The sequence below is a fragment of the Salmo trutta genome, chromosome 13 (assembly GCF_901001165.1).
Source record: "Salmo trutta chromosome 13, fSalTru1.1, whole genome shotgun sequence".
NCBI lineage: Eukaryota > Metazoa > Chordata > Actinopteri > Salmoniformes > Salmonidae > Salmo > Salmo trutta.
The window spans coordinates 50,010,410-50,025,516 of record NC_042969.1 but is presented as its reverse complement, the minus strand read 5'-3'; the positions used below and the strand labels follow the sequence as shown (position 1 = coordinate 50,025,516).

The following is a 15,107-nucleotide window of genomic DNA, read 5'->3' as shown; positions in this document are numbered from 1 at the left end:
GTACTGGACTGCTTTGTGACATCAAATGGACTTTGGTGGTAAGATATGTTGGTATCTGTACTGATGGCGCAAAAGCCATGACAGGGAGACATAGTGGAGTTGTAACGCACGTGCAAGCAGTTGCTCCCGATGCCATTTGGGTACACAGCAGCATCAACCGAGAAGCTCTTGTTGCCAAGGGAATGCCTGACAGCTTGAAAGACATTTTGGACACTGCAGTGAAAATTGTTAACTTTTTAAGAGGAGTGGTACAGCATTCCACAGGCCACAATCAACAGCCTGATCAACTCTATGCAAAGGAGATGTGTTGCGCTGCATGAGGTAAATACCAGATACTGACTGGTTTTCTGATCCACGCCCCTATGTTTTTCTTAAGGTATCGTGAACAATAGATGCGTATCTGTATTCCCAGTCATGTGAAATCTATAGATTAGGGCCTAATGAATTTATTTCAATTTCCTATTACGAACTGTAACTCAGTAATATCTTTTACATTTTTGCATGTTGCTCTTATATTCGGAAAGCATTCAGAACCCTTGACTTTATCCACATTTTGTTATGTTACAGCCTTATTCTAAAATAGATTAAATAAAATAAAATCCTCAGCAATCTACACACAATACCCCATAATGACAAAGTGAAAACAAGTTTTTAGAATTTTTTGTAAATATATTAAAATGAAAACCAGAAAAACCATATTTACACAAGTGTCACACTCTGATCTGTTTCACCTGTCTTTGTGCTTGTCTCCACACCCCTTCAGGTGTCACCCATCTTCCCCATTATCCCCAGTGCATTTATACCTGTGTTCTCTGTTTGTCTGTTTCCAGTTTATCTTGTCTCGTCAAGCCTACCAGTGTGTTTTTTCCATGCTCCTGTTTTTCCTAGTTTATGTTTTCTAGCCCTCCCGGTTCCTACCTTTTCTGCCTGCCCTGATACTGTGCCAACCTGCCTGACCATTCAGCCTGCCCTGACTTCGAGCCTGCCTGCCGCCCTGGACCTTCCGGACTCTGACCTTGTTAATGAACCTCTGCCTGTCCTCGACCTGCCTATTGCCTGCCCCTTGTATTTTAATAAATACCAGAGACTCAAACCATCTGCCTCCTGTTTCTGCATCTGGGTCTCGCCCGGTGTCGTTAAACATAAGTATTCAGCCCTTTTGCTATGAGACTCGAAATTGAGCTCAGGTGCATCCTGTTTCCATTGATCATCCTTGAGATGTTTCTACAACTTGATTGGAGTCTACCTGTGGTAAAATCAATTGATTGGACATGATTTGGAAAAGCACACACCTGTCTATATAAGGTCCCACAGTTAATAATGCATGTCAGAGCAAAAACCAAGCCATGAGGTCATAGGAATTGAGCGTAGAGTTCCGAGACAAATCTTGGGAAAGGTAACAAAAAATCTCTGCAGCATTGAAGGTCCCCAAGAAGTGCCAGTGGCCTCCATCATTCTTAAATGGAAGAAGTTTGGAACCACCAAGAATCTTCCTAGAGCTGGCCGCCCAGCCAAACTGAGCAATCACTTCATCATTATGGGCTATTGTGTGTAGATTGATGAGGAAAAATGAAATCGATTTTAGAATAAGGCTGTAACATAACACATGGAAAAAGTCAAGGGGTCTCAATACTTTCCGAATGCACAGTATATATATAGTATATAAATCACTTAAAATTCAATAGCATCTCAACCATGTGACATGGACACCTCAAACCAACTTTGGAATGTTCAGAGGGTATGGTCACACATCGCACACCCTTTGGGTTTTCTGAAAAATGTTGCATTTTCTTTTAACTTAATTTATGCGTAAATACTTTTTTATAGATTAGAACAGATTTTTTCCCAGAAAACTCTACTCTCATACAGTTGAAGTTGGAAGTTTGCATATACCTTAGCTAAATACATTTAAACTCAGTTTTTCAAAATTCCTGACGTTTAATCCTAGTAAAAATTCCCTGTCTTAGGTCAGTTAGGATCATATCTTTATTTTAAGAATGTGAAATGTCAGAATAATAGTAGAGAGAATGATTTATTTCAGCTTTTATTTAATCACATTCCCAGTGGGTCAGAAGTTTACATACACTCAGTTAGTATTTGGTATCATTGCCTTTAAATTGTTTAACTTGGGTCAAATGTTTCAGGTAGGCTTCCACAAGCTTCCCACAATAAGTTCGGTGAATTTTGGCCCATTCCTCCTGACAGAGCTGGTGTAACTGAGTCAGGTTTGTAGGCCTCCTTGCTCACACACGCTTTTTCAGTTCTGCCCACAAATTTTCTATAGGATTGAGGTCAGGGTTTTGTGATGGCCACTCCAATACCTTGACTTTGTTGTCCTTAGGCCATTTTGCCACAACTTTGGAAGTATGCTTAGGATCATTGTCTATTTGCGTCCAAGCTTTAACTTTCTGACTGATGTCTTGAGATGTTCCTTCTATATATCCACATCATTTTCTATCCTCATGATGCCATCTATTTTGTGAAGTGCACCAGTCCCTCCTGCAGCACAGCAACCCCACAACATGATGCTGCCACCCCCGTGCTTCATGGTTGGGATGGTGTTCTTTGGCTTGCAAACCTCCCCCTTTTTCCTCCAAACATAACGATGGTCATTATGGCCAAACAGTTCTATTTTTGTTTCATCAGCCCAGAGGACATTTCTCCAAAGACTACGACATATGTCCCCATGTGCAGTTGCAAACCGTAGTCTGGCTTTTTTATGGCTGTTTTGGAGCAGTGGCTTCTTCCTTGCTCAGTGACTGCCTGCAGGGAGAAACTTTGTAGCGGGGCAGGGGAAAAAGAGGGAGAAGCATTGGGGATGGTCACATTAGAAGGGGTGGGAGATGAGAAAATATTGGACGGGCAAGGAGGCATGGCTGAGTCAAATAGGAATTCTGACTTAATGAAGTGGTGATTAAAGAGCTCATCCATGTGCTTCTTGTCAGTAACAACCACATCATCAACATTAAGGCACATGAGCAGCTGTGAGGAGGAGGGTTTATTCTCCAGGTCTTTAACCATTTTCCAGAACTTCTTGGGGTTAGACCCACAGAGAGAGAACTGCTCCTTAAAGTAACTAACTTTGGCCTTCCGGATAGCCTGAGTGCACTTATTTCTCAGCCTTTCACCAAATGCAGTTCTTGAGGTGGAGTAACTCCGCAAGATCAAGGTCGAACAAGGGGCTGAACCTGTTTTTAATTCTCATTTTCTTTATGGAGGCGTGTTTGTTAACAATACCACTGAAAATATCTAGAAAAAAAAGGTCCAAGTGTCTTCGACAGAGTAGATCAAGCTGATTCTATACCATTTTACAGATGCCAGTTTATGAAAGAAGGCTTGCTCATTAAAGTTTTTTAGCAAGCGTCTGTGACAAATCAGGACAGGTCATTTCACTAAGCAGCCATTACGGACACAGGCTGTAAAACAGTGATCACTAAGGTCATTAGAGCAAACACCAGACTGATACCTTTCAGGATTATTTGTGAGGATAACATCAAGAAGAGTAACCTTTTCTGGGTGTTTGGAGTCATACATTGTGGGATCGGTAATAATCTGAGAAGATTTAGGTAGTCCCATTGCTTTAGGACTTGGTCACGTCCTGACCATAGTAAGATGTTATTTTCTATGGTAGAGTAGGTCAGGGCGTGACAGGGGGTATTTTGTGTTTTTCTATGTTTTGTATATCTATGTTTAGAGTCTAGTTTTTCTATTTCTATGTTCTCCAGTTTTAGGCAGCTGGTCCTCGTTGTCTCTAATTGGAGATCATACTTAAGCAGTTTTTTTCCCACCTGTGTTTGTGGGTAGTTGTCTTCGGTGTAGTTTATGTACCTGACAGAACTGTGCGCTTCGTTTTCCCTCTTTGTTATTATTCCTGTAGTGTTTTGAGTTATAATAAATATTCATCATGAGCAATCAACATGCTGCGCTTTGGTCCCCTCTCTACGACAGCCGTTACACATGTCCCAGTTTAGGTCACCTGTAAGGGGCCAGGAGAGAGTTTAGGGTAGGTAGGGTACAGGCCGGTGCTGATGGAGGACGATAGCACCCAGCAACAGTCAACAAGGAGCTATTTGAAAGTTTAATACTTAAAACCAACAAATCAAATTGTTTGGGGACAGACTTGGTGGAGACAACCGAGCACTGAAGGTGATCCTTGGTAAAGATTGCCACTCCCCCACCTTTGGAAGATCTGTCTTGCTGAAAAAGGTTATAACCAGAAATATTAACATCAGCATTCAAAACACTCTTCCTTAACCACGTCTCAGTAATGACCAACACATCTGGATTGGAGCTGTGAACCCACACTTTCAATTGATCCATTTTAGATAATAAACTTCTAGTGTTAACATGCAGAAAACCCAGGCTTTTACGAGAGCAGAAATCAGTGAAGCAGATATCAGAGCACAAGTCAGAATTGTGGCTAGCAACAGTAGATGGGCCAGGGTGTACATGCACATTTCCAGATATCATCAACAGTAATAGAATCAAGGCACGGCATAGGACAGGGAGAGCTCCGCAGCACTGATTTATGACATCTGAATGTGAACATCTGAACAGATCATATTGTACAGCAATTTCATCAGGTAACATGAATAAAAACCAGGCGAGAGGTGGTTAGAATGGGATGGGAGGCCAAAAGTCTGTGCAACCAATCTAGAGTCATGAAATGGAATCATGTAGTAACCAAAAAAGTGTTAAACAAATCAAAATATATTTTATATTTGAGGTTCTTCAAATAGCCACCCTTTGACTTGATGACAGCTTGCACAGTCTTGGCATTCTCTCAACCAGCTTCATGAGGTAGTCACCTGGAATGTATTTCAATTAACAGGTGTGCCTTCTTAAAAGTTAATTTGTGGAATTTCTTTCCTTCTTAATGCATTTGAGCCAATCAGTTGTGTTGTGACAAGGTATAGGTGGTATACAAAATATGTTTGGTAAAATACCAAACACTATTTGGTAAAATACCAAGTCCATATTATGGCAAGAACAGCTCAAATAAACAAAGAGAAACAACAGTCCATCATTACTTTAACAAAGACAGTCAATCCGGAACATTTCAAGAACTTTGAATGTTTCTTCAAGTGCAGTCGCAAAAACCATCAAGTGTCATGATGAAACTGGCTCCCATGAGGACCGCCACAAGAAAAGAAGACCCAGGGTTAGCTCTGCTGCAGAGGATAATTTCATTAGAGTTACTAGCCTCAGAAATTGCAGCCCAAATAAATTCTTCAGAGTTTAAGTATCAGACACATCTCAACATCAGCTGTTCAGTAGAGACTGTGTGAATCAGGCCTTCATGGTTGAACTGCTGCAAAGAAACCACTACTAAAGGACACCAATAATAAGAAGATACTTGCTTGGGCCAAGAAACACGAGCAATGGACATTAGACCGGTGGAAATGAGTCCTTTGGACTGGAGTCCAAATTGGAGACTTTTGGTTCCAACCGTCGTGTCTTTGTGAGACATGGTGTGGGTGAACGGATGATCTCCGCATGTGTGGTTCCCACAGTGAAGCATGGAGGAGGTGTTATGGTGTGGGGGTGCTTTGCTGGTGACACTGTCAGTGATTTCTTTAGAATTCAATGCACACTTAACCAGCATGGCTACCACAGCATTCTGCAGCGTTACGCCATCCCATCTGGTTTGGGCTCAGTGGGACTATCATTTGTTTTTCAACAGGACACCTTTCAACTCACCTACAGACTGTGTGAGGGCTATTTTACCAAGAAGGAGAGTGATGGAGTATTTCATCAGATGACCTGGCCTCCACAATCCCCCGACCTCAACCAAATTAAGATGGTTTGGGATGAGTTGGACCCCAAAGTGAAGGAAAAGCAGCCTACAAGAGCTCAGCATGTGGGGATTCCTTCAAGACTGTTGGAAAAGCATTCCAGGTGAAGCTGGTTGAGAGAATGCCAAGAGTGTGCAAAGCTGTCATCAAGGCAATGAATGGCTATTTGAAGAACCTCAAATATAAAATATATTTTGATTAACACTTGTTTGGTTACTACATGATTCCATGTCTTATTTCATAGTTTTGATGTCTTGAATGAGTAGGTTTTCTAAAACTTTTGACCAATAGTGTATATTGTGGTACTCTATGGCTGGTTATGGAACCTACATATGAGTGTCAAAACCCACAAAACCTACCACACAAGGCAAAACATTGCATTACACCATATGTGTCAACCGTATGTTAATGTTTTATAAAAAAAAATTCATTGACCATATTAAATTATCATTGTAATTGCATACACATTGATGTCAGACATGCACCTAACCCAATGCTCTGTTGCTGATGACTGGGATGAATGCAAGAGCAGATTTCAGGAGCAGGACAAGGCACCCTCTTTTTGACTAATGACTGATATAATGGCATGTACATGATAGTCCTATCTGGCGTATATGTTTATGATGGTCATAATGTTTCTTGACAGTGTCATAAAGTGTATTTTCTATAAGTTATTTAAAATATGATGAAAAAAACCATGACTGTCAAGAATTCATTAGAACAACAAAGGATTTAAGTAACAAACTTTCAAACGAACGGAAACTTCTTGGCAGGGAAAATAACTAATTTCAATAAATGTGGGTGTCATAATCAGCCATAAAATAACGCAATATACTGTATGTCACAAGAGGTGTAAATGTATCAGTCATGACAATGTTTTGGCCATATTATGACAGGTTATGACAAGTTATGTCAGCTGTTATTCATGTTATGACATGGCTGTCATGTGTTGCTGACGTCAAGAGTGGCGAGGGAATCAGTAAACCATTCAACTTCAGGACACACTCATTGCTTGAATGATGCAATTCATGTTCCAGATGTATAATATAAAACAACCATGAAATTCAAATGAAGATATTCCCCCCATCGTTTTACAATATATAAACCTCAGTAACAGTTAAACATTTCATTTGGGATGTATTTATTTTGTTACGTGTCATAACTCGAAATCAGACACAAACAAAATACATGTGCCTCATAATTACAAACGTCTTTTCCTTCGTTTGTATGAAATTGGGAAAACTCCAAAACAGTCTAAGTGGGTCTAATTATCCCCTACCCCCTCGATAATGTTCACTGCCTCAGCTTTGAGACACTTGTATATATGGAGGAGATGCATGTGAATGAACAAAGTGAGGGGAAGGGGAAGGGGAAGGGCAAGGGAGTGATTAGGGATTCAGTCACAGGGTCAAAACTAAAGTAGATTCTAGTGCGTCACTCAAAGCTGTGTTGTTCTCACAGACTTCCTGCTTGTTTCATGGCCAAAGTATAGAGGAATGGCATTGCTGTAAACTCAGACTGCCATGCAACTTCCTGGGGACAGCACTAGGGGTCGCAACCCACAGTATGAATGTCAGGGTTAGAGACTTTAACAATGAAGAATTGTTTGTTAATGACGTTCAACTACATGTTTCCATATGGTCTCTAGACTTTAGATCAGAGTGTGAAGCCGCTGTCAAAAAACATAAGTAGATTCCAGTGCTTTTTTCTTTCCCGTCTGTGTCAGGTATGCACTCAGACATTGTACATGTCTCTGTATTCCCATTAAACAGACATCAGTCAATAATTAATAACATTTACTTTGAAAATACTTTAGTAACATTCCTAAAATCCCAATAAGAAACAACCGGATTCCTCCTCAACTTCCTCCTAAACACTGAGGTCAAGTCACACAAGACTACACAGCAGGAGACAGCAGTGGAAGACACCCTTTTAAAAGATGTCTGGAAGGCTAACATAAGTTTTCCATTTGTCTCTCTAGAGACATGGTGAATTCCATTGAGCCATGGCCGGCCACAGAATCCTCTCACATCTGAGGTAGTGGGACTGGGAATGTCGGGATATTTTTTTATCCCACTTGCATCACTTTGCTCCTGAGTGGCGCAGCAGTCTAAGGCACTGCATCACAGTGCTAGAGGCCATCACTACAGACCCTGGTTCGATTCCAGGCTGTATCACAACCGGCCGTGATTGGGAGTCCCATTGGGCGGCGCACAATTGGCCCAGCGTTGTCCGGGTTAGGGTTTGGCCGGGGCAGACCGTCATTGTAAATAATAATTTGTTCTTAACTGACTTGCCTAGTTAAAGGTTCAATTAAAAAAAAAATCCACGTCTCTCAGACACACATATACAGTACAAAGATGCTGACCCAGTCGAAGACAGTGGGAAAATACTTTCTAGAGTTTGTTATAGTACAAGCACGCATGCACGAGCGCAAACACCCACACGCTCGAACACACACACATTTCAAGACATTGCATCAACACTTAGACAGGGGGGCTGGATATATATGCAGGAAATGTAAAACTTGCAGTGTATTTGAGGTTTAAAATTTCCACTTTGAAATTTCAGACTTGATTCTCCCTTACGTAAAATGTACAACCCTAACAAAAATGTCCATTAATTATAATCCACATAATACAGTAATTCACATTTCCTGTTTCTGCAGGATTATTTTCCAGCTGTAGCAAACTGGCTCAAACTAAGATGCTAAATCTGTACAAACCTTAGCAGTTTCCACCCTACAGAGCAACTCACTTGTGTCCGTTGCAGCAGATTTCATCCTTAGTGTTGTATGTCTCCTCTCCACAGCAGTGTTAGCCTGGATCGTTGAGATGAATGCGTGACTCACACACTATGTCACGGGATGGCAGATACAAGTGGCCACCTAGGGAGCACTGGTGCCCAGCCTCCACCCCACGGTGCAACGTCTGGTTACAGCACAGCACCCGTCGTTCCTCTACAGCATAGGGAGTTGTACCGCAGCACTGGGAGAGAGACACACCAGTCAGCAGGGTATCAACACACACACGAATAACAGACACACATACTGACTTGAATACAGACAATTTCATGCCAACACACCATAGCATGCACATACCCTAAATTCACACACAATCATAAAAGTCCACTTGCTTGAAAAGAAAGTCTGACTTTCTTACTTACCAGGGGACCTGTGCAGACATCCTCTACCGACAGAGTGCCGTGATAGAAAAGAGACCCAAAGAGAGCTCTCGTTACCCGTCAGGTACACTCTCACACTGAAGAGGAACTGCTCTACTCTACTTGGTTGTGGAATGGGGCTTACGTAACTAACTGTGAGGACTAAACTGACAGTGTACAGCATATAGCCAAAGTAAAGCGCTCACCACTACAAATAGTCATTGTTACTGGCAAATCATGGGGCAGATTTTCTCCCTGATAGACTTTTAGATCAAACAGCCCTCTAGGACATTGGCTTTGAGTATAGAACACCCTCTTCCCACAGGGGCCCTGTCTAGATCTTCATGTCTGGATTGTAAACCTGAGAGCCACAGCTTGCACCATTGTAGACACCTGGTTAGAGAGATGGGAAGGAGGAAGGACAGAGATGGTGATGGAGGTGATGATTAGATCAAGAATGGTAAATTATTTGTCTAACCTGGCAGCGTATACTGTTCATATGGTAAAATCAGCATCCTGACAATATAGTGTGATGACTGCTGAACAAAACTGGTCATCTGCAAGAAAATAGACTCCTCTTTCACCTACATATTTGGTGCATAACAGCCTTGAAGAGAGATGTTCAAGGAACACCCAAAAATCATTTGTCTTTCCACAATAAATGGGAATTTCCCAAAGCAAACCTCTACATCATGCTACAGTGTGAGCCAAAAGTAATTTCTAGCAGCTGCCAGGAAGTTGTGAAACAATGTACTGTTTTCCAGGAGGGCTAAATGAGAGGGACTGTACAGATAAAGTCGGAAGTTTATATAACCAAGTCCTAATGACTCCAACATAAGTTTTTCAACCACTTCACAAATTTCTTGTTAACAAACTATAGTTTTGGCAAGTCGGTTAGGAGATTTATATTGTGCATGACACAAGTAATTTTTCCAACAATTGTTTACAGACAGATTATTTCACTTATAATTCACTGTATCACAATTCCAGTGGGTCAGAAGTTTACATATATTAAGTTGACTGTGTCTTTAAACAGCTTGGAAAATCCCAGAAAACGATGTCATGGCTTTAGACGCTTCTGATACGCTAATTGACATCATTTGAGTCAATTGGAGGTGTACCTGTGGATGTATTTCAAGGCCTACATTCAAACTAAGTGCCTCTTTGCTTGACATCATGGGAAAATCAAAAGAAATCAGCCAAGACCTCAGAAAACAAATTGTAGACCTCCACAAGTCTGGTTCATCCTTGGGAGCAATTTCCAAACGCCTGAAGGTACCACGTTCATCTGTACAAACAATAGTATGCAAGTATAAACACCATGGGACTACGCAGCCGTCATACCACTCAGGAAGGAGACGCGTTCTGTCTCCTAGAGATGAACGTATTTTGGTGTGAAAAGTGCAAATCAATCCCTGAACAACAGCAAAGGACCTTGTGAAGATGCTGGAGGAAACAGGTACAAAAGTATCTATATCCACAGTAAAACGAGTCCTATATCAACATAACCTGAAAGGCCGCTCAGCAAGGAAGAAGCCACTGCTCCAAAACCAACATAAAAAAGCCAAACTACGGTTTGCAACTGCACATGGGGACAAAGATCGTACTTTTTGAGAAATGTCCTCTGGTCTGATGAAACAAAAATAGAACTGTTTGGCCATAATGACCATCGTTATGTTTGGAGGAAAAAGGGGGAGGCTTGCAAGCTGAAGAACACCATCCCAACCGTGAAGCACGGGGGTGGCAGCATCATGTTGTGGGGGTGCTTTGCTGCAGGAGGGACTGGTGCACTTCAGAAAATAGATGGCATCATTAGCAAGGAAAATTATGTGGATATATTGAAGCAACATCTCAAGGCATCAGTCAGGAAGTTAAAGCTTGGATGCAAATGGGTCTTCAAATGGACAATGACCCCAAGCATACTTCCAAAGTTGTGGCAAAACGGCTTAAGGACAATAAAGTCAAGGTATTAGAGTGGCCATCACAAAGCCCTGACCTCAATCCAATAGAAAATGTGTGGGCAGATCTGAAAAAACCGTGTGCGAGCAAGGAGGCCTACAAACCTGACTCAGTTACACCAGCTCTGTCAGGAGGAATAGGCCAAAATTCACCCAACTTATTGTGGGAAGCTTGTGGAAGGCTACCTGAAACGTTTGACCCAAGTTAAATTTAAAGGCAATGCTACCAAATACTAATTGAGTGTATGTAAACTTCTGACTCACTGGGAATGTGATGAAAGAAATAAAAGCTGAAATAAATCATTCTCTCTACTATTATTCTAACATTTCACATTCTTAAAATAAAGTGTCGATCCTAACTGACCTAAGACAGTGAATTTTTACTTGGATTAAATGTCAGGAATTGTGAAAAACTGAGTTTAAATGTATTTGGCTAAGGTGTATGTAAACTTCAGACTTCAACTGTATATCACTAATCTTCTGGATAGCAACAGAGGTGTATTGGCTCTTCAGATGCATAATGAGGGAGAATGGGTTAAATACCAGTGCTTGTGTGAATATGTTCATTGTCTGTGCAGTTGCATCCAGCAACTTTGAGTCACAAACTTGATGTAATCATTGCGAGCTAGGAATAAGGGACCAAATACTAAACTTTTGACTTCTTTAATACACATATAAGTGAATTTGTCCCAATATTTTTAGTCCCCTAAAATGGGGGGATTATCTACAAAAAGTGCTGTAATTTCTAAATGGTTCCCCCAATATGATTGAAAATACCCCAATACTCCAAATTAAATCTGAGGGTCTGCACTTTATCCTCAGTCATTGTATCATTTCAAATCTAAAGTGCTGTAGTACAGAGCCTAAACAACAACTTTTCACTGTACAAATACTTTTGGAGCTCACTATATATAATACAAATACACACATACAAGCATAGTTAAAAAATGTTTTGTAAAAAACATAGTCCATCATCATGTTTTTAATTATTCCGCCACTATCGTTCTACAGACAAAGGTTTAAAGTTAAAGAGCACACTGGAGAGTATCACACTGTGACTGCTTGTTGGCAGACTATTCAAAGCCTCGGGCCTAGGCCAAAAGCCCAAACCCACAACAAAAATAAAGCAATGTTCAGTTAATATGAAATCTATTAAAGAACATTCAGAAAAGCTGACATGTAGTGGGTGTTTTGAATTAATGACATGCATCATTTAAAATGAATGCGACACCCATTGTGGCTTTTAGCCATTGGACATCAAATATATTATTTTAAACCCTGACTGTTAATGAACTGTTCAAATTGAACATTGAATAAAGAAAAGGGAGACATTATGAGGTTCAGTATGTGGTTGAAGGCCAAAGTCAACCTTACCAGTTTGGAGAACTCGCATCAATTCCCCTCAGCTGAAAAAAAGAGAGAACAAAATACACACAAAGATGACAAACTATCATAATGTGAACTTTCATTACAGCCATACAAAACTAGCAGGTTGGCTTTTCACTAACATTAGAACTTGATGCACAGCAGCTTGCATTGTGAGGCTCTGGGGACAGTGGTTCAGAGCAGCAGCAGTGGCTTTGCTGGTCAAACTGGCGGTCTCCACAGCATCGGTGGTGACTGGACATTTTGGTCAGGACCTTCCTTCCTTCGACAACATTTCCACAGCAAAGCTGGTGGTCTTCATTGTAACACTCTGTGGGACAAGTAATAACAGTTGATCAGATTTACTGTTTGAAGCACGGAAGTGCTTTCAAGTGCTCAAGTGTTGCAAGCTTGACATTGTGAAGGGGAGTGAGTGAGCATAGAAACCACGAGGTGCAGCTGGGAAATGATGTTGTCACAGGGAGTCAGCATGAGAGAATTGGAAAACATCTCCCAAACAGCTTTTGAAACAGACAGACCTCTATCGGAAAGACAGTTTGAGAGCCAATTTTTTTATGCCTATTTCTGAATTTAAAAATGAACAATTATGACAGCAAATATGTAAAAAAAAAAAAATGACCACACTGACCTTTTCCACAACACTTGGCATGGGGATGGGTCCTGTTTAGGATCCGTGAGTCACAACACAGTTGGTTGAGTGGGTCGTAGGCCCTAAACCCACAGCAATCTGACACCAGCTGGCTAACATTCAGAGTTAGTCGACCTGCAATGGTTGAATCACAGATAAACACCCACACAGCATATCAATTCAAATTCAGGAGGTGCTGAGAAAACAATGATTTTAACCCAGTTACCAGGTTTAAGTGAATAGATTTTGTGGGATACGACTGTCTATATCACCTTCACAACAGGAAGCCTGGGTGAGGTTAAAGGCCCTGTTTCCACAGCAGGACAGCCGCGCCCCGTTATGACGTACTCCTTCACAGCAGGTGTATTCTAGAACGTCATAATTCAGCCCGCCGCAGACGTGATCTCTGGGAGACCTGAAAGGTAGAGACTCATCTTCATGTCTAGAGGGCATTATCTTCATCTATATGCAGCACATAAACTAGACATAGACAAAGTGGAGTCACAATGCTCACACATACTGTTACATCATGATGACACATCTTAATTAAAGAAAGGTAGTAGGATGAAGTTGCCCCTAAACACTGTTCTAAGGTCAGTTTTACATATCCCCACTAAAGATCTGTGCCCAAGGGCAGCTTCTAACCAGAGCAGAGATAATAAGGGCACTTGCTATACTCACGTGCCGTAGAACTTCCCAGCATGGACGGAGACTGGAATTCCAAAAGGATTGACCTGCCCTGTGAGACAAGTAACATCCCCACATCAAGACAATGTCCTGGCTACATATTCTGTGAAAAGCTCTATCTCAGGTCATGAAGAAGGCTATTAATCTAAGAATGATATTTGCAAAATGCTAAGATAATATTGGAACTGTAAATTGCTAAATTGTATTAAAATTAGACATTTTTCAGTAATAGCATTTTACAACTGCCTATCAGTGACTGAAGGCAGGGATTATACACATAAATTCGAGCAAATGTGCAGAGTTTGATAGCGATGGTCACATACCAAACATCAGTAGTGGAGTTGTCATGGTGTTTCTTTCCATAAAGAATAGATGAAATACTAAGACGCACTGAGTTAAGGAGTCAACTTCAGCCACCCCTACAAGCACCAGCCCTGACAACAATATCCAGTTGCCTTGCCATTCCACAATATTCCATAGTACGACTCCATCTCAGTCATTAATATGTTATATGAGTCATTGTTTTGCTGAGACCTGCTTTTCCAGTTGCAGTTGGTGAAAATTTAAAAGTTATCATTGCTACATTTTTTAAACGTCAATACTTTTTTCATGCTAATATCAGCTACACTACATTAACAAAAGTATGTGGACACCTGCTCGCTGAACCTGTCATTACAAAATCATGGGCATTAATATGGAGTTGGTGCCCCTTTTCTGCCATAATAGCCTCCACTCCTCTGGGAAGGCTTTCCACTAGACGGAACATTGCTGAGGGGACTTCTTTCCATTCAGCTACAAGTGAGATTGGGCATTGATGTTGAACGATTAGGCCTGTCTCGCAGTCGGCGTTTCAATTCATCCCAAAGGTGTTGGATGGGGGGGAGGTCATGGCTCTGTGCAGGCCAATCACGTGCTTCCACACCGATCTCGACAAACTATCTCTGTATGGACCTCGCTTTGTGCAAGGGGACATTTTTATGCTGAAACAGGAAAAGGGCCTTCACCAAACTGTTGCCAAAAAGTTGGAAGCACAGAATCATCTCTAGAATGTTATTGTAAAACTGCCAGATGGTGAAGCATGATTCATCACTCCAGAGAACGCGTTTCCACTGCTCCAGAGTCCAATGGCGGTGAGCTTTACACCACTCCAGCCGACACTTGGTATTGTGCATGGTGATCTTAGGCTTCTGTGCGGCTGCTCGGCCATGGAAACCCATTTCATGAAGCCCCCAGTGAAACAGTTCTTGTGCTGACGTTGCTTACAGAGGCAGTTTGGAACTCGGTAGTGAGTGTTACAAACTGAAGATCTCGGACACCGCTGTGTACTTCTCCCTTCACAGAACAGCGCAAACTGGCCCTAACCAGAATAGAAAGGGGAGTGGGAGGCCCGGGTGCACAACTGAGCAAGAGGACAAGTACATTAGAGTATCTAGTTTGAGAAACAGACGCCTCACAAGTCCTCAACTGGCAGCTTCATTAAATAGTACCCGC

At 41.5% G+C, this 15,107-nt stretch overlaps 1 protein-coding gene across 1 annotated transcript in view; it reads right to left on the bottom strand.

Annotated features, from left to right (window-relative positions):
• The window catches only part of LOC115205943 (galaxin-like), a 32,348-nt gene extending 18,371 nt beyond the window's left edge, over positions 1–13,977 (bottom strand). Inside the window, exons 1-8 of the mRNA XM_029772394.1 lie at positions 13,940–13,977; positions 13,611–13,668; positions 13,202–13,344; positions 12,930–13,064; positions 12,424–12,611; positions 12,290–12,321; positions 8,961–9,350; positions 8,553–8,782 (exon numbers count right to left, since the gene is read on the bottom strand). Of these exons, the coding sequence (XP_029628254.1) occupies positions 9,224–9,350; positions 12,290–12,321; positions 12,424–12,611; positions 12,930–13,064; positions 13,202–13,344; positions 13,611–13,668; positions 13,940–13,964 (708 nt within the window). The 5' untranslated portion in view covers positions 13,965–13,977 and the 3' untranslated portion in view covers positions 8,553–8,782; positions 8,961–9,223. The remainder of the gene's footprint in view (positions 1–8,552; positions 8,783–8,960; positions 9,351–12,289; positions 12,322–12,423; positions 12,612–12,929; positions 13,065–13,201; positions 13,345–13,610; positions 13,669–13,939) is intronic.
• Between the last annotated feature and the right edge of the window lie 1,130 nt (positions 13,978–15,107).